At 42.5% G+C, this 23,539-nt stretch overlaps 1 protein-coding gene across 1 annotated transcript; it reads left to right on the forward strand.

The window, feature by feature from the left end:
• Nucleotides 1-21,283: 21,283 nt before the first annotated feature.
• LOC117550887 (growth arrest and DNA damage-inducible protein GADD45 beta-like) lies at nucleotides 21,284-23,007 on the forward strand. The gene is made up of 4 exons (XM_034223458.1): nucleotides 21,284-21,513; nucleotides 21,699-21,800; nucleotides 21,965-22,190; nucleotides 22,355-23,007. Exons 1-4 carry the CDS (start codon nucleotides 21,446-21,448, stop codon nucleotides 22,466-22,468), a joined length of 510 nt encoding a protein of 169 aa, XP_034079349.1. The 5' UTR covers nucleotides 21,284-21,445; the 3' UTR covers nucleotides 22,469-23,007.
• Nucleotides 23,008-23,539: the final 532 nt, after the last annotated feature.

Consider the following 23,539-nt stretch of genomic DNA (forward strand, 5'->3'; position numbering starts at 1 on the left):
CCTACTTTGATTGAGCTAAGTATCGCTGGTGTTTTATTTTATTTGGTTGTTTAGCCCCTCATGCTATAATCATGTGTATTTTCTCCATTCCTGTTCATGTGTCTTCTCGCAATTATCACTGGCCCCGTGTATCTCCTAATCGATATAACCGGCCTGCTCTCATCTATCCCACATGCTCCACTGAGATCCAACATCTAGTTTCAGGCGGCCTGTGGAATTGCCAGTCAGCTGTTCCTAAGGCTGACTTCATCTCTGGCTACGCCTCCCTGCAGTCTGGATTTCCTTGCTCTCACTGAGACCTGGATTACTCCATCCAACACATCCACCCCAGCAGCTCTCTCCACTGCATATTCCTTCTCCCATACACCCAGACCAACTGGCAGAGGAGGTGGCACTGGTCTCCTGCTCTCTCCCAAATGGAGCTTTTCCCTCTTCGAGCTACCTAACTTCACTCCTTCCACCTTTGAATTCCATGCCGTCACAGTAACCCATCCTATACAGTTAACCATTGTTGTTCTCTACCGTCCACCAGGCGCCTTGGGGGACTTCTTGGAGGAATTAGATAATCTCCTCTCACACATCCCTGAAACTGGCCCTCCCACTGTGCTTCTCGGAGACTTCAACCTCCAGACAGGGAAGATAGACGAACTAACATCTCTGTTAACCGCCTTTGCTTTCTCACTGTCTCCGTCCCCACCGACTCATAAAGCTGGCAATGTCCTTGATCTCATATTCTCAAGGAACTGCGCTACTTCTAACCTCTCTGTAAACCCGCTCCACACATCCGATCACTTCTTCATTTCATTCTCTCTACCCCTTTCCAAACATAACAAACTAATCTCTTCTCATCCTGCACTTGTCCGCCGTAACCTTCGCTCCCTCTCCCCCTCTACCTTTGCCTCATCGGTGCTCTCAGCCCTCCCTTCATCTGACTCGTTCCAACTCCTGCCTCCAAACTCTGCTGCAGAAACTCTCCTCTCTACTCTCTCATCCTCTCTGGACTCTCTCTGTCCTCTCACATCTTGGCAGGCTCGTCAGTCCCCTCCTGCTCCCTGGCTAAATGATGCACTGCGTGCTAATAGAACCGTCCTTAGGGCAGCAGAGCGGAAACGGTGGAAATCCAAACACCGTGACGACCTCCTAACCTATCAGGCTCTCCTCTCCTCTTTCTCTGCTTCGATCTCTCAGGCAAAAAGCACTTTCTTTCAAGATAAGATCCAATCTTCCTATTCCAATCCTAAAAAACTATTTTCCATCTTCTCCTCCCTCCTGGACCCTCCAAAAGCCCCTCCCCCTCCTCACTTCTGTCAAGCGACTTTGTTACCCACTTTGAAAAAAAGGTTGTTGATATTCGCTCTTCTTTTTCTGACTCACCTTTACTCACCACTGGGTCACCAGACCCTCCTTCCACCAACACACTAACCTCCTTTTCCCCTCTCTCTCCAAGTGTGGTTCTTACCCTCATTACCTCTGCCCGCCCTACTACCTGTCCTCTGGACCCTATCCCTTCAAACCTCCTTCAGACTATCGCTCCTGATATTCTACCGTTTCTCACCCATTTCATCAACACTTCTCTAACTTCTGGTCACTTTCCAAACAGTCTCAAGGAGGCAAGAGTAAACCCTCTTCTAAAGAAACCCACTCTCAACCCGTCTGATGTTATAAACTACAGGCCTGTCTCTCTCCTCCCGTTCCTGTCTAAATCACTCGAACGCGCTGTCTTTAAACAACTCTCCTGTTATCTCAATCAGAACAACCTTCTGGATCCGCACCAGTCTGGTTTCAAGGCAGGTCACTCCACAGAAACTGCTCTCATTGCTGTCACGGAGGAACTGCACACTACTAAAGCAGCCTCCCTCTCCTCTGTCATCATCCTTTTGGACCTGTCTGCTGCATTCGACACGGTGAATCATCAGATCCTCCTTCGCACTCTCCAAAAACTTGGAGTTTCAGGCTCTGCACTTTCCCTCCTCACCTCATACCTGAAAGACCGTACCTACAGGGTGACTTGGAGAGGGTCTGAGTCCGACCCTTGTCAATTAACTACAGGGGTCCCTCAGGGCTCTGTTCTTGGTCCCCTCCTCTTCTCCCTGTACACAAACTCGCTCGGATCAGTCATTAGCCCGCATGGTTTTTCTTACCACTGCTACGCTGACGACACCCAATTAATTCTGTCCTTTCCCCGCTCAGAGACCCAGGTCGTCGCACGCATCTCTGCTTGTCTAGCTGACATCTCTCAGTGGATGTCTGCTCATCACCTCAAGCTCAACCTTGACAAGACTGAGCTGCTCTTCCTTCCAGGAAAAGATTGTCCCACTCTTGACCTAACAATCAACATCGGCACCTCAGTTGTTTCCCCAACTCAGACTGCAAGGAATCTGGGTGTGACCCTAGATAACAACCTGTCCTTCACTGCAAACATCGCTGCTACAACCCGTTGCTGCAGATACACGCTTTACAACATCAGGAAGATACGTCCCCAGCTGACACAGAAAGCGACTCAGGTTCTGGTCCAGGCTCTCGTCATCTCACGCCTAGACTACTGCAACTCCCTCCTGGCTGGTCTACCTGCATGTGCCATCCGACCTCTGCAGCTCATCCAGAATGCAGCGGCTCGTCTGGTCTTCAACCTTCCTAAATTCTCCCACACCACGCCGCTCCTCCACTCCCTTCACTGGCTTCCGGTAACTGCTAGAATCCACTTCAAGACACTGGTACTTGCGTACCATGCTGTGAATGGATCTGGCCCTTCATACATCCAGGACATGGTTAAACCGTACACCCCAGCGCGTGCACTACGCTCTGCATCAGCCAAACGACTCGCTGCACCCTCGCTGCGAGGGGGACCCAAGTTCCCATCGGCGAAAACACGTGGGTTTGCTGTCCTGGCTCCAGGATGGTGGAATGAGCTCCCCATTGACATCAGGACGGCAGATAGCTTGCACATCTTCCGGCGCAAACTGAAAACTCATCTCTTTCGACTCCACTTTGAGCGATAGAACTATTAACGAAGCACTTTTATACTAATAAAGGACTGGCTTATCTAAAGCCAGTTGAGTAGCACTTGAAATGTGTTGGCTCTATGAAACCTGATGTACTTATATGATTCTGTTTTCTTCAAGGTTGTGTCTTCCTGGTCGAATGTTCTTATTGTAAGTCGCTTTGGATAAAAGCGTCAGCTAAATGCAATGTAATGTAATGTAATGTCAGTCAAAAAAGTCATAACAAGTCTCAGTATTGTACGTTGTTAATGGGCAGAGTATAGTATATCAGAAAAAGTTATAGTTAAGTATGTCATATGCCTATGGTATGTTTTAAAAGTCCTAAAAAGTCACAGTATGGTATATGTTTTAAAGGACGTCACTAGTCATAGTATTTCATGAAATTGTAGTATAGATATCCAGGGGAAGTCACTGTCACATTGTGCTCACTTCTCCAGTGAATTAAACTATTCCACGTTTCGCAGAGGACTGCACCCTCCTGGATGATCTCCTCTCCTTTATGTTTCCTCAGTGCTGACTTCCTGTCTTTACTCCCTGTATGGCTCACTTCCAGAAATCTCCACAGCCATGATAATAAGATAATCCTCCCTGCAGCGCTGTCCTGCCCTCTGTGCTCCTGAACCATCATCTGAGGTTAATAGAAATGTCCAAGGGAAAGAGAAGATGACGGTCATTTCAGGCTCTCTAAATCCATACCAAATGTCTGCGAGGGAAACTATGTAATTACAGATTATCACCACGTTCAGAGGAAAGGAATCCGCTAATGTCCAGAGTCACAGCTTCACCTGAATCACTTAAACACAACCTGAGGTTCATCTGAAAGGATGAAACTGATTCCTGTGTGCACAGATATTATAATATATGTATGTCTCCTGCAGCAGTGACTACATTAGAGGACATCTTTTCAAAGTAAAACAAAATCACAAAGAGGATGCAGAGCAGGACACATTTGTTGTGGACATTTTATTTATTTTTCTATGTGTGTTTTATTTTATTTTGCTTTATTTTAATCTTTTACTTTATTTTATTTGCTTGATTTTATTTTATTTTATTTTATTTAACGTTATTCATTTATGACTATAATTTTTGCATTTAATGGGAACCGTAAAAATGAACAGTGTTCCAAAAGAAAGCAAGATGTAATTGCTATTGCTCATTTTCAACAGCACAGGCAGTATGAGAAAAATAAAGAGCTTTCTGAACATTAAAGCATGGAGACATGTCACAGTAGACACTACATAAAACTAATATTAACCTAAAAATGAGCAGAATATGTCGTCTTTAAGGCAATACTGTAAATATGTATAGGTCCAACACTCAGTGAATCACTGCTCTACTCAAATGGGGTATTCTTCTATAATGTCTCTTTATATTTACAGTTCAATGTGGAAAATCTGACATATTAGAACAACTAAAGAAAGAAATCCTCTTGTCGAAATTAAGACGTCCCTGCAGTGCCCCCTAGCGTTCATGTGGTGTATGGACAGCACAACAGCTCCAGTGTAGTTGTTGGCAAGTAAATCCCATGCTCTCACAACGCAACATACTATGCTTAAGACTTAAACAAAAATAAAGTAGAAATAAGGGGTTGAAATTAATTTGCATTTTGTAATCTCTCTCATTTATTAATAAAGCGAGTTTAAGCGCATGTCATACATATATAAAGTAGCAGGACAGCTTTCAGGAACATCCTTTTTTTAACAACCTGTGAATGCACTCAGTTATAGTATAGGCCCGGACTGGCCATCGGGAGGACCGGGAGGTTTCCCGATGGCCTGGCCTGCTAAGTGGCCTGCTGGCCTGAGAATTTTTTTTTTATGTATGCCCAAATGTGGGTCTGACTCTGCCTCACAGAGGCAGACTGGCTGTCTACATGATGTGGCCTGCCGTCCGACATGGCCACTTTCATAAAGATCATACTAATGCCCTCGATTGGTCTCTGTGTGTCATTCAAGCTCGGGAGGGTGTGTGTTAGTGTATGTGTGGCGCTAGTGAGATAAAGCGCGCGCACCGGTTACGTGTATTGTTGTTGTTGTTAGCATCTGGTGCTAGCTAGCTGCGCTAACGGATATAAGGAGCTTTTTCAACAACAAGGTGGAGCAGAGTCCTCTCCTGTCAGACTGAGAGACTGATAACTACAGCTCAGGTGAGGTAAAGGACTCTGAGTGTTTAGATAGTTAACTTAGTCCAAGTTATCTCAGTGGGTCTCAAACGGTTTGGTCACCATTTATGTAAACACATATTTCCATTTGAGGGGGGAGTGATTAGTAAAATATGCATGAATAATATTAAAAAAAAAACGTTAACTAGGTGAAAAAAGGTAAGATAAACTATTAAAACTTGTTGAGAGCTAAAACTAGTCTTTGCTGCTGCCTCAAAGAGGAGCAGGGGGAGAGGGGGCAGAGGAGGGAGACAGGTGAGGCTGGTTCAGGAGCACAGACACACTCACAACTATAAATGAACCAAAAACAAATAAATAAACAAGTTTCAATGTTTTTTCATATTGGATATGGTATGTTATTGATTATAGCCATGTTCTTATGATTTTATGATTATTTAAATGTATACAGTTCTGTTTCATATGGGTGTAGTCTCTTTCCCCCTCAAAGTGCACCAGATTGATGCATTTAAGTCCAACATTTAAAAAAAAATCTTACCGGGGGAGCATGCCCCCGGACCCCCCTATAGGATTTGAGGTCCACTCCCACTTAAAATATGTTCACATGGATTCCTAAATAGATTTGCGCATTTTTTTAAATAGTAACCCATCTCCATATGTTTATTTTTGGGTAGTAGATTTAGAGGGCTATCACTACGGGCAGCAACGCTGTAAAAGTTGACAAATAAATCCAGCAAAATGGCACAAAAAACTGGTAGTGGCCTGGCTGGGTGTATAATTCCCGGCCTGACTTATTGTCCCAGTCCGGCCCTGTATACGTATATATTTCCTCTTCTCCCGTATCATCCCTGCAAGCGACCCAAATGTCTGATAGTTACAGAAACTAAATGTCACACTGAGTTAAACAAAAACACTGCATGTGAGACTCAGACGCCGACAGAATATCAAAAATCTCCTCACACCATCAGAGCGACGCACAGATGACATTATGCATGATTTACAAAGCCCCGTTACAGAATGAGATGACTTATATACCTGGTATACATAGCAGGTTTTATTCATGGTTTATAAATATGATTTAGAGGTTACTGATGAGATTGCTGTGGCCTCCATACACACTTCTACTACACACTGTCTGTGTGCATTGCTGCAGAGATGTTTGATTTAGGTAAATTACTCTTATTTAGCCCAGACTTACTGAATAACAAATGTATGAACAAACTGCTTTATTCATGCATACAGCAGGGACATTGTCTACTTTAAAAAGCATTAAAAAGTCTTTACAATTGTCTTATTTCAGTCAGACAACTCACGTGTTTCTTAATATGTTTATTATAGCAGCATATAGTTTGAGTTTGGCGTCTAGGCTCGGGCTTCATCACTCCACAGATTTACAAAGAACATTGAGTGATGATTAGATAACTATCCCCCGAGCCTACAGGTGGAAGCTGGGGTGGAAGCTGGGGTGGAGCTGGGGTGGAAGCTGGGGTGGAGATGGGGTGGAAGCTGGGGTGGAGATGGGGTGGAAGCTGGGGTGGAAGCTGGGGTGGAAGCTTGCCTGAACTAGCTCGCAGGCTTCACCCCATTCTAGTATGCCATATAAAGTACAACATATCATAATATAGGATATCACAAAAAGTCATAGTATAGTATTTCATAACAAATCCTAATAGGTCATCAGAGGTGGGAGAAGTACTCTGATCTTGTACTTGAGTAAAAGTAGAAGTACCAGAGTGTAGGAATACTCTGTTACAAGTAAAAGTACACAAGTATTAGCATTACAATATACTTAAAGTACCAAAAAGTAAAAGTAGTCATTGTGCAGATTGGTCCATTTCAGAATAATATATATGATATGTTTTATAATGATTGATCATGAAAGTGTTATCAAAGCTGGTAAAGGTGCAGCTAGTTTGAACGACTTTGTATACTGCAGGGTAGCTGGTGGATTTACTCCAGGTGGAACTAAAGTCTGATTTAAGAGCTGATTATATTTCACATCATTAATCCACATCTGTAAGGCAAGGCAAGGCAATTCAAAGTGCTTTACAAAAAATGAAAGAGATTAAGAAAATGGCATTTAAAATCAGTCATTAAAAATAAAAGCTAATAAAATAAACATTAAAAGAAAGAAAAAAAATAATACATGGCAGTCAATTAAACATTAAAAGAAAAAAGTACATGGATAAAAGTTACAGTGCAGTCTAAGATATGAATAGTTCAATTAAAAGCAGCGACAAAAAGAAAAGTCTTCAGCCTGGATTTAAAAGTAGTCAGAGTTGCAGCGGACCTGCAGGTTTCTGGGAGTTTGTTCCAGATGTTTGGAGCATAATAACTGAACGCTGCTTTACCATGTTTAGTTCTGACTCTGGGGACAGAAAGCTGACCAGTCCCTGAAGACCTGAGAGATCTGGATGGTTCATAATTTAGCAGGAGGTCAGAAATGTATTTTGGGCCTAAACCATTCAGTGCTTTATAAACCAGCAGGAGTATTTTGAAATCTATTCTTTGACACACAGGAAGCCAGTGTAAAGACTTCAGAACAGGAGTGATGTGATCCACTTTCTTAGTGTTAGTGAGGACTCGAGCAGCGGCGTTCTGAATCAGCTGCAGCTTTCTAATAGATTTTTTAGTGAGACCTGTGAAGACACCATTGCAGTAGTCGAGTCTACTGAAGATAAAAGCATGGACAAGTTTTTCCAAATCCTGCTGTGACATTAGTCTTTTAATCCTAGATATATTCTTTAGGTGACAAAGCAACTAAAGGTATTAAATACATGTAGTGGAGGAAAAGTTCACAATTGACCTCTGGAGTAGAAGTACACAGTAGCATAACATGGAAATACTCAAGTGAATTACAAGTATCTCAGTAATGTACTTAAGTACAGTACTTGAGTAAATGTACTTAGTTACTTTATACCGCAGCTAAATGTCAGTCTTTTTTCAAACACAATCTGCAGAAACCTTTAATAAACTGTTGTTGTTTTACACCAAAATTATCAAGTGTGTGTGTGTGTGTGTGTGTGTGTGTGAGAGAGTGAGTGTGTGTGTGTGTGTGTGTGTGTGTGTGTGTGTGTGTGTGTGTGTGTGTGTGTGTGTGTGACTTAACTATTTGTGTTCCTTTTTTTATTATTATTTGTCAGACTTGTTTCTGACTGGAAACCCACTCATTAAAATAAGGTCAAACTCGTTACTGTGTGTGTGTGTGTGTGTGTGTGTGTGTGTGTGTGTGTGTGTGTGTGTGTGTGTGTGTGTGTGTGTGTGTGTGTGTGTGAGTGTGAGTGTGAGTGTGTGTGAGTGTGAGTGTGTGTATTGTGAGCCCTGCAGACTCTGTGTTATGTTAGTGGTTTGAAGGTGTGAGGTGTGAATGGAGCTGCAGGAAAACCCTCAGACTGAAGAGAGGACGAGTCCCTCAGCAGGACACTCACTCTGAATCATCACGCCTCAGAAATGTTAAATGAAACCTTTAATTAGTCTCTGTGTGGATTCTGAAATACACTAAAGAGTGTTTAAATGAAGAGTCTCTGCATCAAAAGACACTGCAGGAAAACTGAGTGTTAAACGTCCTTTTTTAAAACCCCTTAAAGTTCATCTTACTACTGAAAGTCACTTTAAAACTGTTTTTCAAAGGACTCTTAAACTTTAATTTATAAACTCAACCTTTTAAACTAATTATGACTTAAAGATACTTAAGAAAAGTAAAATATTGTTCTTTGTAAAGCTTTCTGGGATTTAAATGTAGACTTGTAAGCCCTTTAGACTTGAATTGAACACTTAGCAACCACTTAAACTTTAATCGTATGCCTTAAAAATAACACATTTTAAACTTAGTAATGTTATGCCTGGAAAATAAATTGGGAACTGCTGAATTAATATTTAATATGGAAAAGGAAACACATATAAATACATGATTATCGGTCTTTAATATCTCAAGATAGATTCACATCAAAATGTAATTTAAAAAAACGCTTAAAAATCCTTTAAGATCTCCAATAGTTACGAAATATATATATCTTTGTTAGTGAGATGATTGTTGTCTTTAACGTTTTCATATAATACTTAAAACACATTTTTAAACAAGTAATGTTTAACCTAAAACCCCCGAAATTGTTAAAAAAAAGGCTTTAAATGTCTCACACAAATGTAATTAATACATTAAAACTTCTTAAACCTTATATTTTAATCCACATCATATTTCTCAATTATTTAATTTATTTTGTTTCGTTTATTTTGTATCTTCAAAGTATCATAAGTCCAAATGTATATTGTTTACTATTTTATCAAACATCTAAGGGATTTACAGGCAAAATATAAGATAAGGATGTTTGGTTTAAAAGGAAGTCTTTTAGGTAAACAATTAAAGTGCCTTAAAGGTTATGAATGATTTGATTAAATGTCAAAGGGTTTAAAGGAACAACATCTTAATTTATATAGGCTAGTGATTAACTCAAGAAATCCAGTCACATGATCCATCAGAAGTTAATGTGTCCTTTCGCAATAAAGCCCATTACTAACCCTGTGGACCCGAACAAAGACTCTAAAGATCCTTTAATGACTCCCAAAGTAAAACATAAATCTATCAACAAAAAAACATGACTTTAACAAATAAATACACATTTAAGGGATAGTTAAGGGGTTTTACAGTGATTGATTATGAGGAGGTTTTATCTGCAGACTGATGAGCTCGTTAGCAGCCAATCACAGCGTTCATTAAGGACACGTGTGAAGTGGAAGTAAAACGGTCCCATGATGACATCACTCATTTCATTACATTGCATTTTGCTGACGCTTTTATCCAAAGCGACTTACAATAAGTGCGTTCGACCAACAAAATACAAACTTGAAGAAAACAGAATCATATAAGTACATCAGGTTTCATAGAGCAAAAACATTTCAAGTGCTACTCAACTGGCTTTAGGTAAGCCAGTCCTTTGTTAGTATATAAATGCTTTGTTAATAGTTCTATCGCTCGAAGTGGAGTCGAAAGAGATGAGTTTTCAGTCTGCGCCGGAAGGTGTGCAAGCTATCTGCTGTCCTGATGTCAATGGGGAGCTCATTCCACCATCTTGGAGCCAGGATAGCAAACCCACGTGTTTTTGCTGATGGGAACTTGGGTCCCCTTCGCAGCGAGGGTGCAGCGAGCCGTTTTGTTGATGCAGAGCAGAGTGCACGTGCTGGGGTGTACGGTTTAACCATGTCCTGGATGTAGGAAGGGCCAGATCCATTCGCAGCATGGTACGCAAGTACCAGTGTCTTGAAGTGGATTCTAGCAGTTACTGAAAGCCAGTGAAGGGAGCGGAGGAGCGGCGTGGTGTGGGAGAATTTAGGAAGGTTGAAGACCAGACAAGCAGCTGCATTCTGGATGAGCTGCAGAGGTCGGATGGCACATGCAGGTAGACCAGCCAGGAGGGAGTTGCAGTAGTCTAGGCGTGAGATTACGAGAGCCTGGACCAGAACCTGCGTCGCTTTCTGGGTCAGCTGGGGACGCATCCTCCTGATGTTGTAAAGCGTGTATCTGCAGCAGCGGGTTGTAGCAGCAATGTTTGCAGTGAAGGACAGGTTGTTATCTAGGGTCACACCCAGATTCCTTGCAGTCTGAGTCGGGGAAACAACAGAGGTGCCGATGTTGATTGTTAGGTCAAGAGTGGGACAATCTTTTCCTGGAAGGAAAAGCAGTTCAGTCTTGTCAAGGTTGAGCTTGAGGTGATGAGCAGACATCCACTGAGAGATGACAGCTAGACAAGCAGAGATGCGTGCGACGACCTGGGTCTCTGAGCGGGGAAAGGACAGAATTAATTAGGTGTCGTCAGCGTAGCAGTGGTATGAAAAACCATGCGGGCTAATGACTGATCCGAGCGAGTTTGTGTACAAGGAGAAGAGGAGGGGACCAAGAACAGAGCCCTGAGGGACCCCTGTAGTTAATTGACAAGGGTCGGACTCCGACCCTCTCCAAGTCACCCTGTAGGTACGGTCTTTCAGGTATGAGGTGAGGAGGGAAAGTGCAGAGCCTGAAACTCCAAGTTCTTGGAGAGTGTGAAGGAGGATCTGATGATTCACCGTGTCAAATGCAGCAGACAGGTCCAAAAGGATGATGACAGAGGAGAGGGATGCTGCTTTAGTAGTGTGCAGTTCCTCAGTGACAGCAAGGAGGGCAGTTTCTGTGGAGTGACCTGCCTTGAAACCAGACTGGTGCGGATCCAGAAGGTTGTTCTGATGGAGATAACAGGAGAGTTGTTTAAAGACAGCGCGTTCAAGTGTTTTAGACAGGAGTGGGAGGAGAGAGACAGGCCTGTAGTTTATAACATCAGACGGGTTGAGAGTGGGTTTCTTTAGAAGAGGGTTTACTCTTGCCTCCTTGAGACTGTTTGGAAAGTGACCAGAAGTTAGAGAAGTGTTGATGAAATGGGTGAGAAACGGTAGAATATCAGGAGCGATAGTCTGAAGGAGGTTTGAAGGGATAGGGTCCAGAGGACAGGTGGTAGGGCGGGCAGAGGTAATGAGGGTAAGAACCTCACTTGGAGAGAGAGGGGAAAAGGAGGTTAGTGTGTGGGTGGAAGGAGGGTCTGGTGACCCAGCGGTGAGTAGAGGTGATTCAGAAAAAGAAGAGCGAATATCATCAACCTTTTTTTCAAAGTGGTTAACAAAGTCGCTTGACCGAAGGGAGGAGGGGCTTTGGGGCGGTCCAGGAGGGAGGAGAAGATGGAAAATAGTTTTTGTAGGATTGGAATAGGAAGATTGGATCTTATCTTGAAAAAAAGTGCTTTTTGCCTGAGAGATCGAAGCAGAGAAAGAGGAGAGGAGAGCCTGATAGGTTAGGAGGTCGTCAAGGTGTTTGGATTTCCACCGTTTCCGCTCTGCTGCCCGAAGGACGGTTCTATTAGCAGGCAGTGCATCATTTAGCCAGGGAGCAGGAGGGGACTGACGAGCCTGCCGAGATGTGAGAGGACAGAGAGAGTCCAGAGAGGATGAGAGAGTAGAGAGGAGAGTTTCTGCAGCAGAGTTTGGAGGTAGGAGTTGGAACGAGTCAGAGGAAGGGAGGGCTGAGAGCACCGATGAGGCAAAGGTAGAGGGGGAGAGGGAACGAAGGTTACGGCGGACAGGTGCAGGAAAGGGGTAGAGAGAATGAAATGAAGAAGTGATCGGAGGTGTGGAGCGGGTTTACAGAGAGGTTAGAAGTAGTGCAGTTCCTTGAGAATATGAAATCAAGAACATTGCCAGCTTTATGAGTTGGTTGGGACGGAGACAGTGAGAAAGCAAAGGCGGTTAACAGAGATGTTAGTTCGTCTATCTTCCCTGTCTGGAGGTTGAAGTCTCCGAGAAGTACAGCGGGAGGGCCAGTTTCAGGGATGTGTGAGAGGAGATGATCTAATTCCTCCAAGAAGTCCCCCAAGGCGCCTGGTGGACGGTAGAGAACAACAATGGTTAATTGTATAGGATGGGTTACTGTGACGGCATGGAATTCAAAGGTGGAAGGAGTGAAGTTAGGTAGCTTGAAGAGGGAAATCAATCAAACGGATCCTGTGGAAACGACTCGTCACGTGATCAAAGGCTTCACTGATTTATTCATTATAACGAGGATCATCAGCAGAACAAAATCAGCGGATAGAAACTGAAGTGAGGTCAATTCAGAGCCCAAAACAACGATTCAGAAATACCTGTGTTTTAAAAATCAGTTTTTATTAAAACCTCAGTTAAAATACTTTTAATCAAGTGTTACAACCCTTAAAGATGTCTTAAAAATACATGTTTAAAGCTTTAAATTAATGTTTGAAGGGGACCTATCATGCAAAATGCACTTTTTGATGTCTTTTATACATCAATATGTGTCCCCGGTGTGTCAGGGAACTCACGCAGTGTCAGGAAATAAAACCCTCTCTCTTTTCCTCCGTACCCAAATCTCTAAAAACGGGGCTACAACGGAGCTGATCCAGATTTGCGTCCGATACGACGTAATATCGGAAATGTGGACACACGGCACTATCAGAAAGTTGCTATCAGAAACAACGCCCGACTGTTTTGGACGTAATATGGTCGGTGTTTACATTAGCATCGCTAACACTCAGAGCCCCATACGTGCCAGGAGTGGCAGCGCCAGGGTATGGCTGGGGTAGGCTACACCCATACCAATAAATGGCTTTGCCCCACCATGAAAAATGATGTTAAAGTAAGCAAAATAAAGTCTGCCAACTCGCGCGGAGTAAATTGCACAGACAGCAGTTAGTAAGATTGATTTCAGTAGCCACGGTTTTGAAAACTTTTGTCACGTAGTGATCGTCTTTTCAATAGAACATCTTTGATAACGGCGTGGTGTTGTTGCAGGAAGTCCCGACGGAGAATACTTTTGCTGTAGTACGGGGTGCACATAACTGGTACGCAGGTTATGTGCGTAATCTGAAATGCGTACCGTCACTTGTGTCACAAAGCGCATTTGCGTACCGACGTACTTGTGAAGCTTTTCCAGAAGGCGGTTAGATCACCGGACGACAGAGTCGGTCTCCGTGTGCACAGACAGGGCTGCTGTTAACGTCGGTCTGTACAACGGAATTGTGCCAAAACTACGCCAACCGGCTGCGGAGGGAGACTCCCCCCCCTTCACTGGAGAACTGCGCTAAAACAGCTGATCACAACGTTCACACTCTGTGGTCACGAAGTACTAGGGTTGCCAACCGTCCCGTATTAGCCGGGACGTCCCGTATTTGAGCCAAAAGGGGCGTGTCCCGTACGGGACATTGTTTGTCCCGGATTCCCGGTAAAGGGAAAAATAAAAAATATGTTTCTGTTTGCGCGCAATGCAGTGTGTCTGGCTGCGTGCCTGTGTGTTTGTGTGTTGTATGCGAAGGGCGCTAGGACCGCTCAGTTGACAGGGCAGGCACAATGCTCGCACGTGTGTGTGTGTGTGTGTGTGTGTGTGTGTGTGTGTGTGTGAGATTTTCGCGGGCGCGGCATCATTTTTTGTGTGTGGCATGTCAGCCTGTTCAGTTGTGCAGGAAAATGAGCGCTGCCGGTGGAGGTGATAGTGAAAGAGGAGAAGAGAGAGAGGATGTGGTTCTGGGCCCTGGCCCTTCTAAAAAGAAAAGACTTGTGTCTTACAACACACAGTGGGAAGAAAAATACAGTTGGGTAAAGCCCGTGAGTGGAGATCTGTCTCGGGTCTTCTGCACCTTGTGTAGGAGGGAGTTTTGAATAGGTCACGGTGGGGAAAACGAGCTGAAACAGCATGCTGGCACAGAACTGCACAAGCGAGCAACAATGGTTGGTTGAAGGATAACATTAAGTCTAATAATGATGTACCGTGCATGTTCACATCATGTATACTTTGCATTACTTAATACCATTTTTCAAATATTTTATTTTTTAACATTTTGGACAAAATAGCCAATTGTACATCGAGGTGCCCAGATGTCCCTAGTGCCCACCTATCCGATTTGAACATGCTGATGTACAATGTGATGTAGTAGCGTAATGCAGGTGTAAGACCATTGTGTTTGTATTGTGTTATAGGTATGCATAGTTTGCTATGCATTTTGGGGGGTTTGACCCCCAAAAACATTTTCGAACCCTAGGGGCTGGCTCCTACAACATAATTAAATAACTTAACCCTAACCTAACCCTAAAACCGAAATAAAGTAACAAAAAAAAGTAACTAAATTCGCCAGAAACCCGAAAATCTTCGCGCGCGTGCACGCGGGGGACACATGCATGTGTCCCGTTTTTCCATTTCTGGAAGTTGGCAACCCTACAACGTTCACACTCTGTGGTCACGAAGTACTCCACTAGCCGCCGCCCCCCCCCCCCCCCCCCCCCCCCCCTCTGTCGACTTTCCTGAAGTACTCCCCCGTTGATAGAAATCAACACGTAATGAATTAAGACCCCACGGTTTGATGATTGATAGGTGTGTGGGTTGTCTTTCATTTTGACACGCAGAAAAATGTTATAATAAACATAGATACTGTATGTTAAATGGATATATCCGCCTTCTTTCATTTAATTTCCATTCCCACAACAATGTACATAAATACATGGCATATTTTGGACATAGTTCGAATGGTGATTAATCATGATTAATACATTTTAAAGCTGTGATTAATCTGATTACAAATGTTAATCGTTTGACAGCCCTAATTTCTATATATCTGAGAACTATTGCCTAAAAATAGCATGATAGGTGACCTTTAAATTAATGTTTAAAGTTCGAGGGTCCTATAATAAAAAAGAATCCGAATTAAAATACATGACAATGATGTTAAAATAAAAAATAAAACAATTGAAATACAAACAAATAATAATATAAAATCAATAATAACATGCAAAAATGATATTAATAATACATGTTATTTTTAGGTTTCTTATATGGTACTCAAAGACACTTTACAGGGTCAAATTCATTCAAAAAACAAACAAACATTAAAACGACAATTATTTATACATAAATAATAGTCTCAATAACTACAGAAACACTTTTAAATAAACCAAATATATGATACAATGTTTAATGAAAAGGAGGAAAACTGGGAGCAATTTTTCTTAAAAATGAAAACAAACTTAAACAAATCTAAAACCTGTAGTTAAAACAAGTAAATCCAAATAACAACTATTAATTTAGTTAAAATAACCACAATTAAAATCCTCTAAAATATAACAAAAATACTAATATTATATTTGTGTATTGTAAAGGAAGAAAAGTGACAACAGGAACATATATAATAAACCTAAAACATGTGTTAAAATCGTTTAAACAGTAAAAAAATTGCATCTTAATATCATAAATAATCAAATAAATTAATATTATTATTCCCGTTTCATCTTCCTGTAGTACCCAAATCAGACCAGCAGGTGGCAGCAGAGGATAAACCTCACCAGAAGAAGAGATTATATTTGTAACTTCAACATGTCTCTCAGTTTCTTCTGCAAATCAAACTCTATCTCATGTTGCACGGCAGACACAAATAAACTGATTAAACCATATGTTTACTTTAGAAATTAGATGAAAATAGATGGGTAATCATCAGATAATAAACCTGGAAATCCCTTAAAGACTTAAAACCCCTTAGAGAACATATGTCAAACTCAAGGCCCGGGGGCCAAATCAGGCCCTTGGTGGATTTAATTTCGGCCCGCAGGATCATTCAAAATTACTATTAGATCTGGCTCTCCGGTATATTGCACGCACACCTTCACTCCATCCTGAGGGTCTCCTCACCTCAGAGCCTGAGCCCAAACATTGATGAACTTGCACCCAAGATGAGATGCCAAGTATCTGCTTGAACTAGCATCACAGAGCAGCACACTGACTTTCAATGGATGTTTCCTTCTGCACTTTCTTGAGACAACAGGGCATGTTTGGTTTTTTCTTTGAGGGAAATAGTTTTTTTGAAGCTGTTGTTGGCCTGTGGAAAAATGTAATCATAAGAAATGACTCTGGAAAAGCTGCAGATAGAGCCATAAGAAATGAATGCAACTGATTATTTCATGTTTAATGTTGGTTTTAGGCAATCATTTAAGCTTTGTTAGTTCCAGGTTTAATATGTGCAATAAGTTCATTTCAATAAACATTGAACCAGTCCGGCAGTCGACTAGTACCAATTTTTTTATTTTGGCCCACTCTGTATTTCAGTTTGACACCACTGCCTTAGAGGATCACCAGAGACCCTTAAAGTCTACTAATATGAACCTCAAAAATAACATTTGCTCATCATATTAAAAACTTTCAGTCAAAGGCTTCTCAAACTTGAAACCTGAATCCTACATTTGATCACAAGACATAAATAAGCTTCATTGTGAAATGATTACCACGGTCATACCAGTGGAATAAGTGACTTTAAGTTGTATGCATTTGATCCTAAACCTCCTAAATGTTAATTGCTTTAACACATTTCATAATAATATAAGGGTAAGAGATTAAATCATTTACTTTAAAGTGAACTTCTGAGACCTCAAATGATGAAGAGCTTTCATTTATTAGTCTTGCATTAAGTGGTCGGATCCAAAGTAACATTATGAGATTTAAGAGAGTGTGCAGAGATGGTACACGTAGGATATATGTGCATTTAAGAGGCAGAAAGTGTGCAACCTGCAGGTTTGTTTCTGCATTATTTTCGTTTTAACATCTGGAAACCGCTTAAGTGGGTGTGTGTGTGTGTGTGTGTGTGTGTGTGTGTGTGTGTGTGTGTGTGTGTGTGTGTGTGTGTGTGTGTATGTGTGTGTGAAGTGTGTGGGAAGTTCCCTCTTTGCATGAGATGCATGTTACTTGCACAATAAAAATTAGGAAACATTTTACTCCAACTGGAGCAGATTTATTAAAAAAATTAGCAACACACTATACAACAAGCATTTTTTGGGTAAAAAAAAAGAAAAACTTTATACAAACCCTGAATGTTACAGTATTACTCCAGTAAGTCATGCCATGCCCTGTAACAGTTCTTTTTGGTAGTGAAGCACAGAGGGACCTGACACTTCCTGCAGTACACAGGTGTCTTCACCCTTCAGTTGCCAGCATCAGAGCACCTCCTGCAGTACCTCCTGACCTTGGTGGCATCTTCCCCATAATACTCGGGCATCCAGAAGCCATATCCTCATCGCCTTCCTCACTGTGAAAACAAATGTGGAAAAAACAAATAGATTAATTTTCTGGCTTGTACTTTCAATCAAACATGTAACTCAAATCAGAAATAATTTCTCTACAACAACAGCAGAACATCAATTTTGAGTGTGTGAAATAACATTATATCACTCAAAATGTATACCGTGTAAATTATGTGTGACGGGGTTCATATAATCTTTTCAATATTTAATAATATTCCGTCTGTCATATATTTATATATGTATATACATATTATGTATGCATGTGTGTATATATATATATATATATATATATATATATAATATAAGTAATAATTGTAAGTCGCTTTGGATAAAAGCGTCAGCTAAATGAAATGTAATACCGTGTTAAATTCAACATGTATAATGTCTTGTTTATTTCAACAACAAGAACAAGAAACGGCATCCATCTTCTTTGTTTGTTGTTGAGTGTGTGAAAGAACATTATATCACAAGATGGATGCCGTTGTGTTATTGTCACGTGTGTGAAATGACTATAGATGAATACACTCTTACACCAAATAAATAACAAAAAGATAAAAACAGATGAATACTCTTAGACCAAATAAATAAGTAATATACAAACAGAGAGATTACATACCTTTCCGGTGACGGAGGTTCATAATCAGAGTCATTACTGTCCCCTTTATGCGTGACGAGATCACTATCTTCCGACGGAGAGTCCTGAAATACGATGTCCAATGCCTCCTCTACGGACAAAAAAGTCTTCTTTCTGGCTGCCATTGTTACAATGAAGACAAAGAAAACAAATGCTGCTGTTTCGCTGATCGATCTGCCGGTCTCTGCTCTCCTGTCGCCGCGGGACATTATATGCTATGCTATGCTATGCTATGCTATGCTATGCTATGCTATGCTATGCTATGCTATGCTATGCTGCGTAAAAAGAGTGGGCTGTGCGTAAACCAGCTATACTGCCTTTATTTATACTTACGCAAGATCCTATCTCTGGAACCCATTGGTCGATTTGGGTGATTGACACCTTTTTTGAATCGTTAGAGCCAATCGAATCAAGTGGCAGTTTCAAAATACGTAAATATGTTACGCCTGCGGAGGGGGAGTTATGCGTAAACTGCATCTCCCGCAGCTGAAGCCACGGACTGTTAATCGTTGGACCTACTCTTCTGCCGTGAATGAAAGGATTGATTATCAGTAATCATTTTAAAATGACAAGAGACATTGGATTAACCTTGAGCAGCGTTTTTATTCCTTTGAACACAACTTTTGATCACAAAACAGCCAAGGTAAGACCTAATTATTGTCATGGATTTGGAAACTGATATTGTTTACTTGCTATGTTCTGGCTGCTAGCTCGGTTAATGTTGTGCCTGTAGTGATGGGGTGTACACCCATGGAATCTGTGGAATCTCAGCTTTCAGAAAATGTGTTGTTTGTGTAGAAAGTATCAATTATAAATGATCGTTTTTGTGAGTTATGAGCAGAAATAGCAATTGCCCGTTTTTGCCATGGGCTCATTTAGAGGCTTCTTGTGAGACTTATTTTTCGAAAAACTTTTTTTTCCGTATCGTCAGTTAGCCAAGTTTCCTCCGGTCAGATGGGTAGGAATATTAATAGTTTCATGAATTACACTTCAGATATAGCACTGTTGCTACATATATAGCATTTTCGGACCCGAGCTCGGGTCCGTGGGGCTTAAGAGGTTAAGGATCCTCTAACGTTTCCTACAAAACCCCCTGCAGAAGCTCCCTTGAAACTGCCCTGAAAAACCTGCAGAACTCCCCGAAACGTTCTGCATCTCTTAATAAAACCCCCTCAAATCCCCCTTAAATCCCCCTTTAATGGAGCCTGATACCCTCTTAAAGACCATCATCATGTGTTTCCCCTCCTTCATCCGGGACTCCTTAACTGGTTTTCCTGCAGTCTTGCTCCAACATGTCCTTGGTTTCACTGTGCAGTGTCACCGTGTGGCCTGTGGGGGGCGTCTGAGTCCCTGCAGAGTGTTCAGACTGCAGGAGGTGGTGGGGGAGGGGGTGTGTGTGGCAGGAACATGTGGTGTGAGCACATGCAAGAACCTGCAGCAAACTGACTGACCTGCAGCAAACTGACTGCGTGCTTTTATAAAACGATGCTTCCAAGAATACCAAGCTTGTATGTTTGTATTCTGCCTCTGTTATGGACGCTGTGTCCGCTGTTATATATACTAATAACCCGGATGTAGCCTCCATGCTGCACAGTGAAGGGATTGTAGGGGTTTCATTAAGAGATGCAGGCGTTTTGGGCAGTTCTGCAGGTTCTTCAGGACAGTTTCATGGGAGAGTTGGAGCTCCTGCAGGGAGTTTGAGACTCTTGGGAAACTTTAGAGGATCCTTAAGGGGTTTCCAGATATTAAAACGAAAATAATGCACGAAAAAACCCTGCAGGTTGCACGATTTGTCTCAGATGTCTGCCTCTTGTAATGACTGAAAGAACCGTCAGACCACATGCACATACCTGATTGAATTTAAATGTCAAATTTAATCCAAAAACTGCTGCTAATTTGCACACTTTTGCATATGGCATCGTGTGTTTCTGTCTTTGTCGTAGATTTGTTCTTATTCAGTATTTTTATATTGTGTAACAAGCAGAAAAGTGTCTGCAAGAAACAAACAACAAGTGATATACAAGAGAAACCAAACGGTCATGTGAGTATATAACCTCGTGTGTAACCACGCAGTTTTCCACATTTGTTTCTTGCACAACGTCACCCGCAGTTCCATAACTCAGAAGCCCCTGTGCGCACTGGAATCTGGCACGGGGTCGGTCACCTGTTCCTTTAAGTGCTTCTACAGAAACCACATTAAACTTGACAAATTATTCATTTATGTTTGTCCTCTGCAGTGTGCCTTTATTGTGTGTGTGTGTGTGTGTGTGTGTGTGTGTGTGTGTGTGTGTGTGTGTGTGTGTGTGTGTGTGTGTGTGTGTGTGTGTGTGTGTGTGTGTGTGTGTGTGTGTGTGTATACTGTACGTGTTCAAGATTCAAAGGTTTTATTGTCATATGCACAGTAGCTCCAAAAGAAAGCCCCCCTCCAAAACAATGCAATGTAAATACACAGAGTAGAAATAAAGTAGTGCAAAGAAATGTTGCAAGACCAATGTGCAAAGTCAAAGTGACCAAGGAGATGCATGTGATGTGGATGCAGTATCAGGTGGATGTTTTATAATATTCGGCTTTATTTCATGAGAATTCTGCAGCTTCTCCCGGTACAACAGGGAGCAGATTCTGGGGTTTGGGAGAAAAGGGCACTGAGATCTGGAAATGCCTGCAGTCAGAGAAACAGATCCCAGTAAACAAACTCCAAGAAGAGTGTGAAGAGAAAGAGGAGTAGGAGGGGGGAGGAAGAGGAGGGAGAGAGCGGGGGATTCTCCGAAACCACCCACGTGGGATAACCGGCGTCTGCTGAGCGCTCAGCCAATGGGCGTAGAGTACGGGGGATCTCTTGACAGCCGCGGACCAATCAGGAGCCGAGCAGCCGGGCGGGGTGACGAGCCCTGCGGAAAGCGAGTATAAAGAGCGGGGAGTTTCTGCTTCAGAGGCAGAGAACTCCACACTCACTCTCACAGCACGGATTTTACTCTGCATTTGAACTCCTTGTTAACGGACTCTGGACGGATCTTTGCACCGAGCTGGATTACTGCTTGTTTGGACTTTAATTCACGAATTTACAACAGCCTCTCCGCGCTGTGGATACTTGTCATTACCCTGGATTTTATGGATTACTTTACTGACTTCAACATGACTCTGGAAAAGCTTTTCGGATCCAACAACACCGAGAAAAAGTAAGTTACTTCTGCGTAGTTGTTGCCCACATGCGAAATTACGCACTGGCACGCAGCAGCATAACGTTCTAGAGCAGATTGTAATCATCTTTTTTATTTAGCCTGTATTGTAGGAGATCATAAAGACATTTCTTAGAGTTTAGTATCACTGTGTGCTCGTTTCTAACCAACTCTTTGCTCTGCAGGATGGAGACGGTTAGCCAGGCTCTGGAGGTGCTGCTGGTCGCGGCTCAGCGGCAGGACTGCCTCACGGTGGGAGTCTACGAGTCCGCAAAACTCATGAATGTGTAAGTCAGATTTTCCACAGCATCTTTTGCAATCTTTACAAGAATACTTTCCATTCCAATACTGCACGTAGTTTGTTGGTATATCCACTTGTAATTGGCAGTAAACCTGTGTTTGACTATGATGATGCTGACATTAACCCTTCCTCCTCCTCTTCCTCCTGCAGAGACCCGGACAGTGTCGTCCTGTGCGTCCTCGCCACTGATGAGGAGGATGAAGGTGACATTGCGCTGCAGATCCACTTCACCCTGCTGCAGGCTTTCTGCTGCGACAACGGCATCAACATCCTGCGGGTGGCCGGCATGGGGTGCCTCGCGGAGCTGCTGGAGGAGGACAGCACCGGGGACAAAAACGGCAACGAGCCCCGGGACCTGCACTGCATCCTGGTCACTGTAAGTACATGCACCGGAAATGAAACCAGATATGCAAATTAATAATCGGAATGTTAGGTTATTGCACCGAAATGAAATCTGATTAGAAGCAAAATAAAGATGATTAGGTTGTGACGTGTTACCGGAAGTCTAACCGTGTTCCCCCCCCCCCCTCTGATCCGCAGAACCCCCAGGTGCAGCCTCTCCAGTCTCTGGCCCTGGATAACATCAGCAGCTTCTGCGAGGAGAGCCGCTGCAGCAACCAGTGGGTTCCCTGCCTGGAGATGCACGACCGCTGATCCGAACCGGGCCCAACCGAGCCGAGTTAGACCGCTGCTGAGCGGGGAGAAAGAGTCCAAACAGCCGGCCTTCTGCTGAAGACGATTAACGGCGTTTGAGTAAAAATAGTTGGCCGAACCGAGCCGAACCGAGCCGGGGCATTACTGCAGCCCGACCGGGTGATTGATGGTTCCAGTACCGGACGGGTTCTGAAAGCCGGACCGGCCTGTGCAGGGGGGCGGGGCTTAGTCCTGAAGCGGCAGACAGAGGGGGGAACTGTGTTAAAGAATGTGACTGAGAATGTCACGTGACTGAACCGATGATGAATGAACTGAGCACGTGAAGCTACCTGAGCTGAAGGTGCACGTGCTGCTCACCTGTCCTCACACATGAACTGAAGGGGACGTCAAAGGACATGTGACGTCATTTCATTATTCTCTGTTAGGAGTGGAGTTACACACTGAACGTGTACAGCTGACTATTTAAAAAAAAAATCAGATGCATGCATTAATATATGATGATGTTTATTGAACCTGATGAATAAATTATTGAACGAGAACTTACTGATTTTGAGTGGTTCATCCAGTGTGTGTGGGGGTGTGTGTGTGGAGCTGCTTGTGTGTGCCACAATTGGAGTGATGACTACTGTTGAGTCATAGACAACACATGAATATTTCACAAGAAATAAGAAGACATTTGAAATGCAAGAGGAGATTCTCCCTGGTGCTTATGGCAATGCTTTTGCATTTAATTTAATTTACATTAATAGTTATCGTCATTTGAGTCAAATGTCTAAATAGCAGTACTACCTGGGGTCAAAAACAGCTTTAGTGGAGGTGCTCTTTCGATAAGGATACACAGTATCTGTAGATGCAAAGGAAACTCTTTAAAAAAATGCTTTGATTGTAATGGCAGGTCATGTAGGACCTTAAATAAATAGATAGACCAACAGCAAAGTAATTAAGCTTTCAGTTTCAAAACCTCCTTTAGTGGAGTGGATGTTAAAAGTAGCATTTAAAGGAAATACTAGAGTAAAGTAAAAATATTTAAACAATTGTGTTTATGCACAGTTCTTATGTAAATGTACTTTA

Source organism: Gymnodraco acuticeps, unplaced genomic scaffold (assembly GCF_902827175.1).
Source record: "Gymnodraco acuticeps unplaced genomic scaffold, fGymAcu1.1, whole genome shotgun sequence".
NCBI lineage: Eukaryota > Metazoa > Chordata > Actinopteri > Perciformes > Bathydraconidae > Gymnodraco > Gymnodraco acuticeps.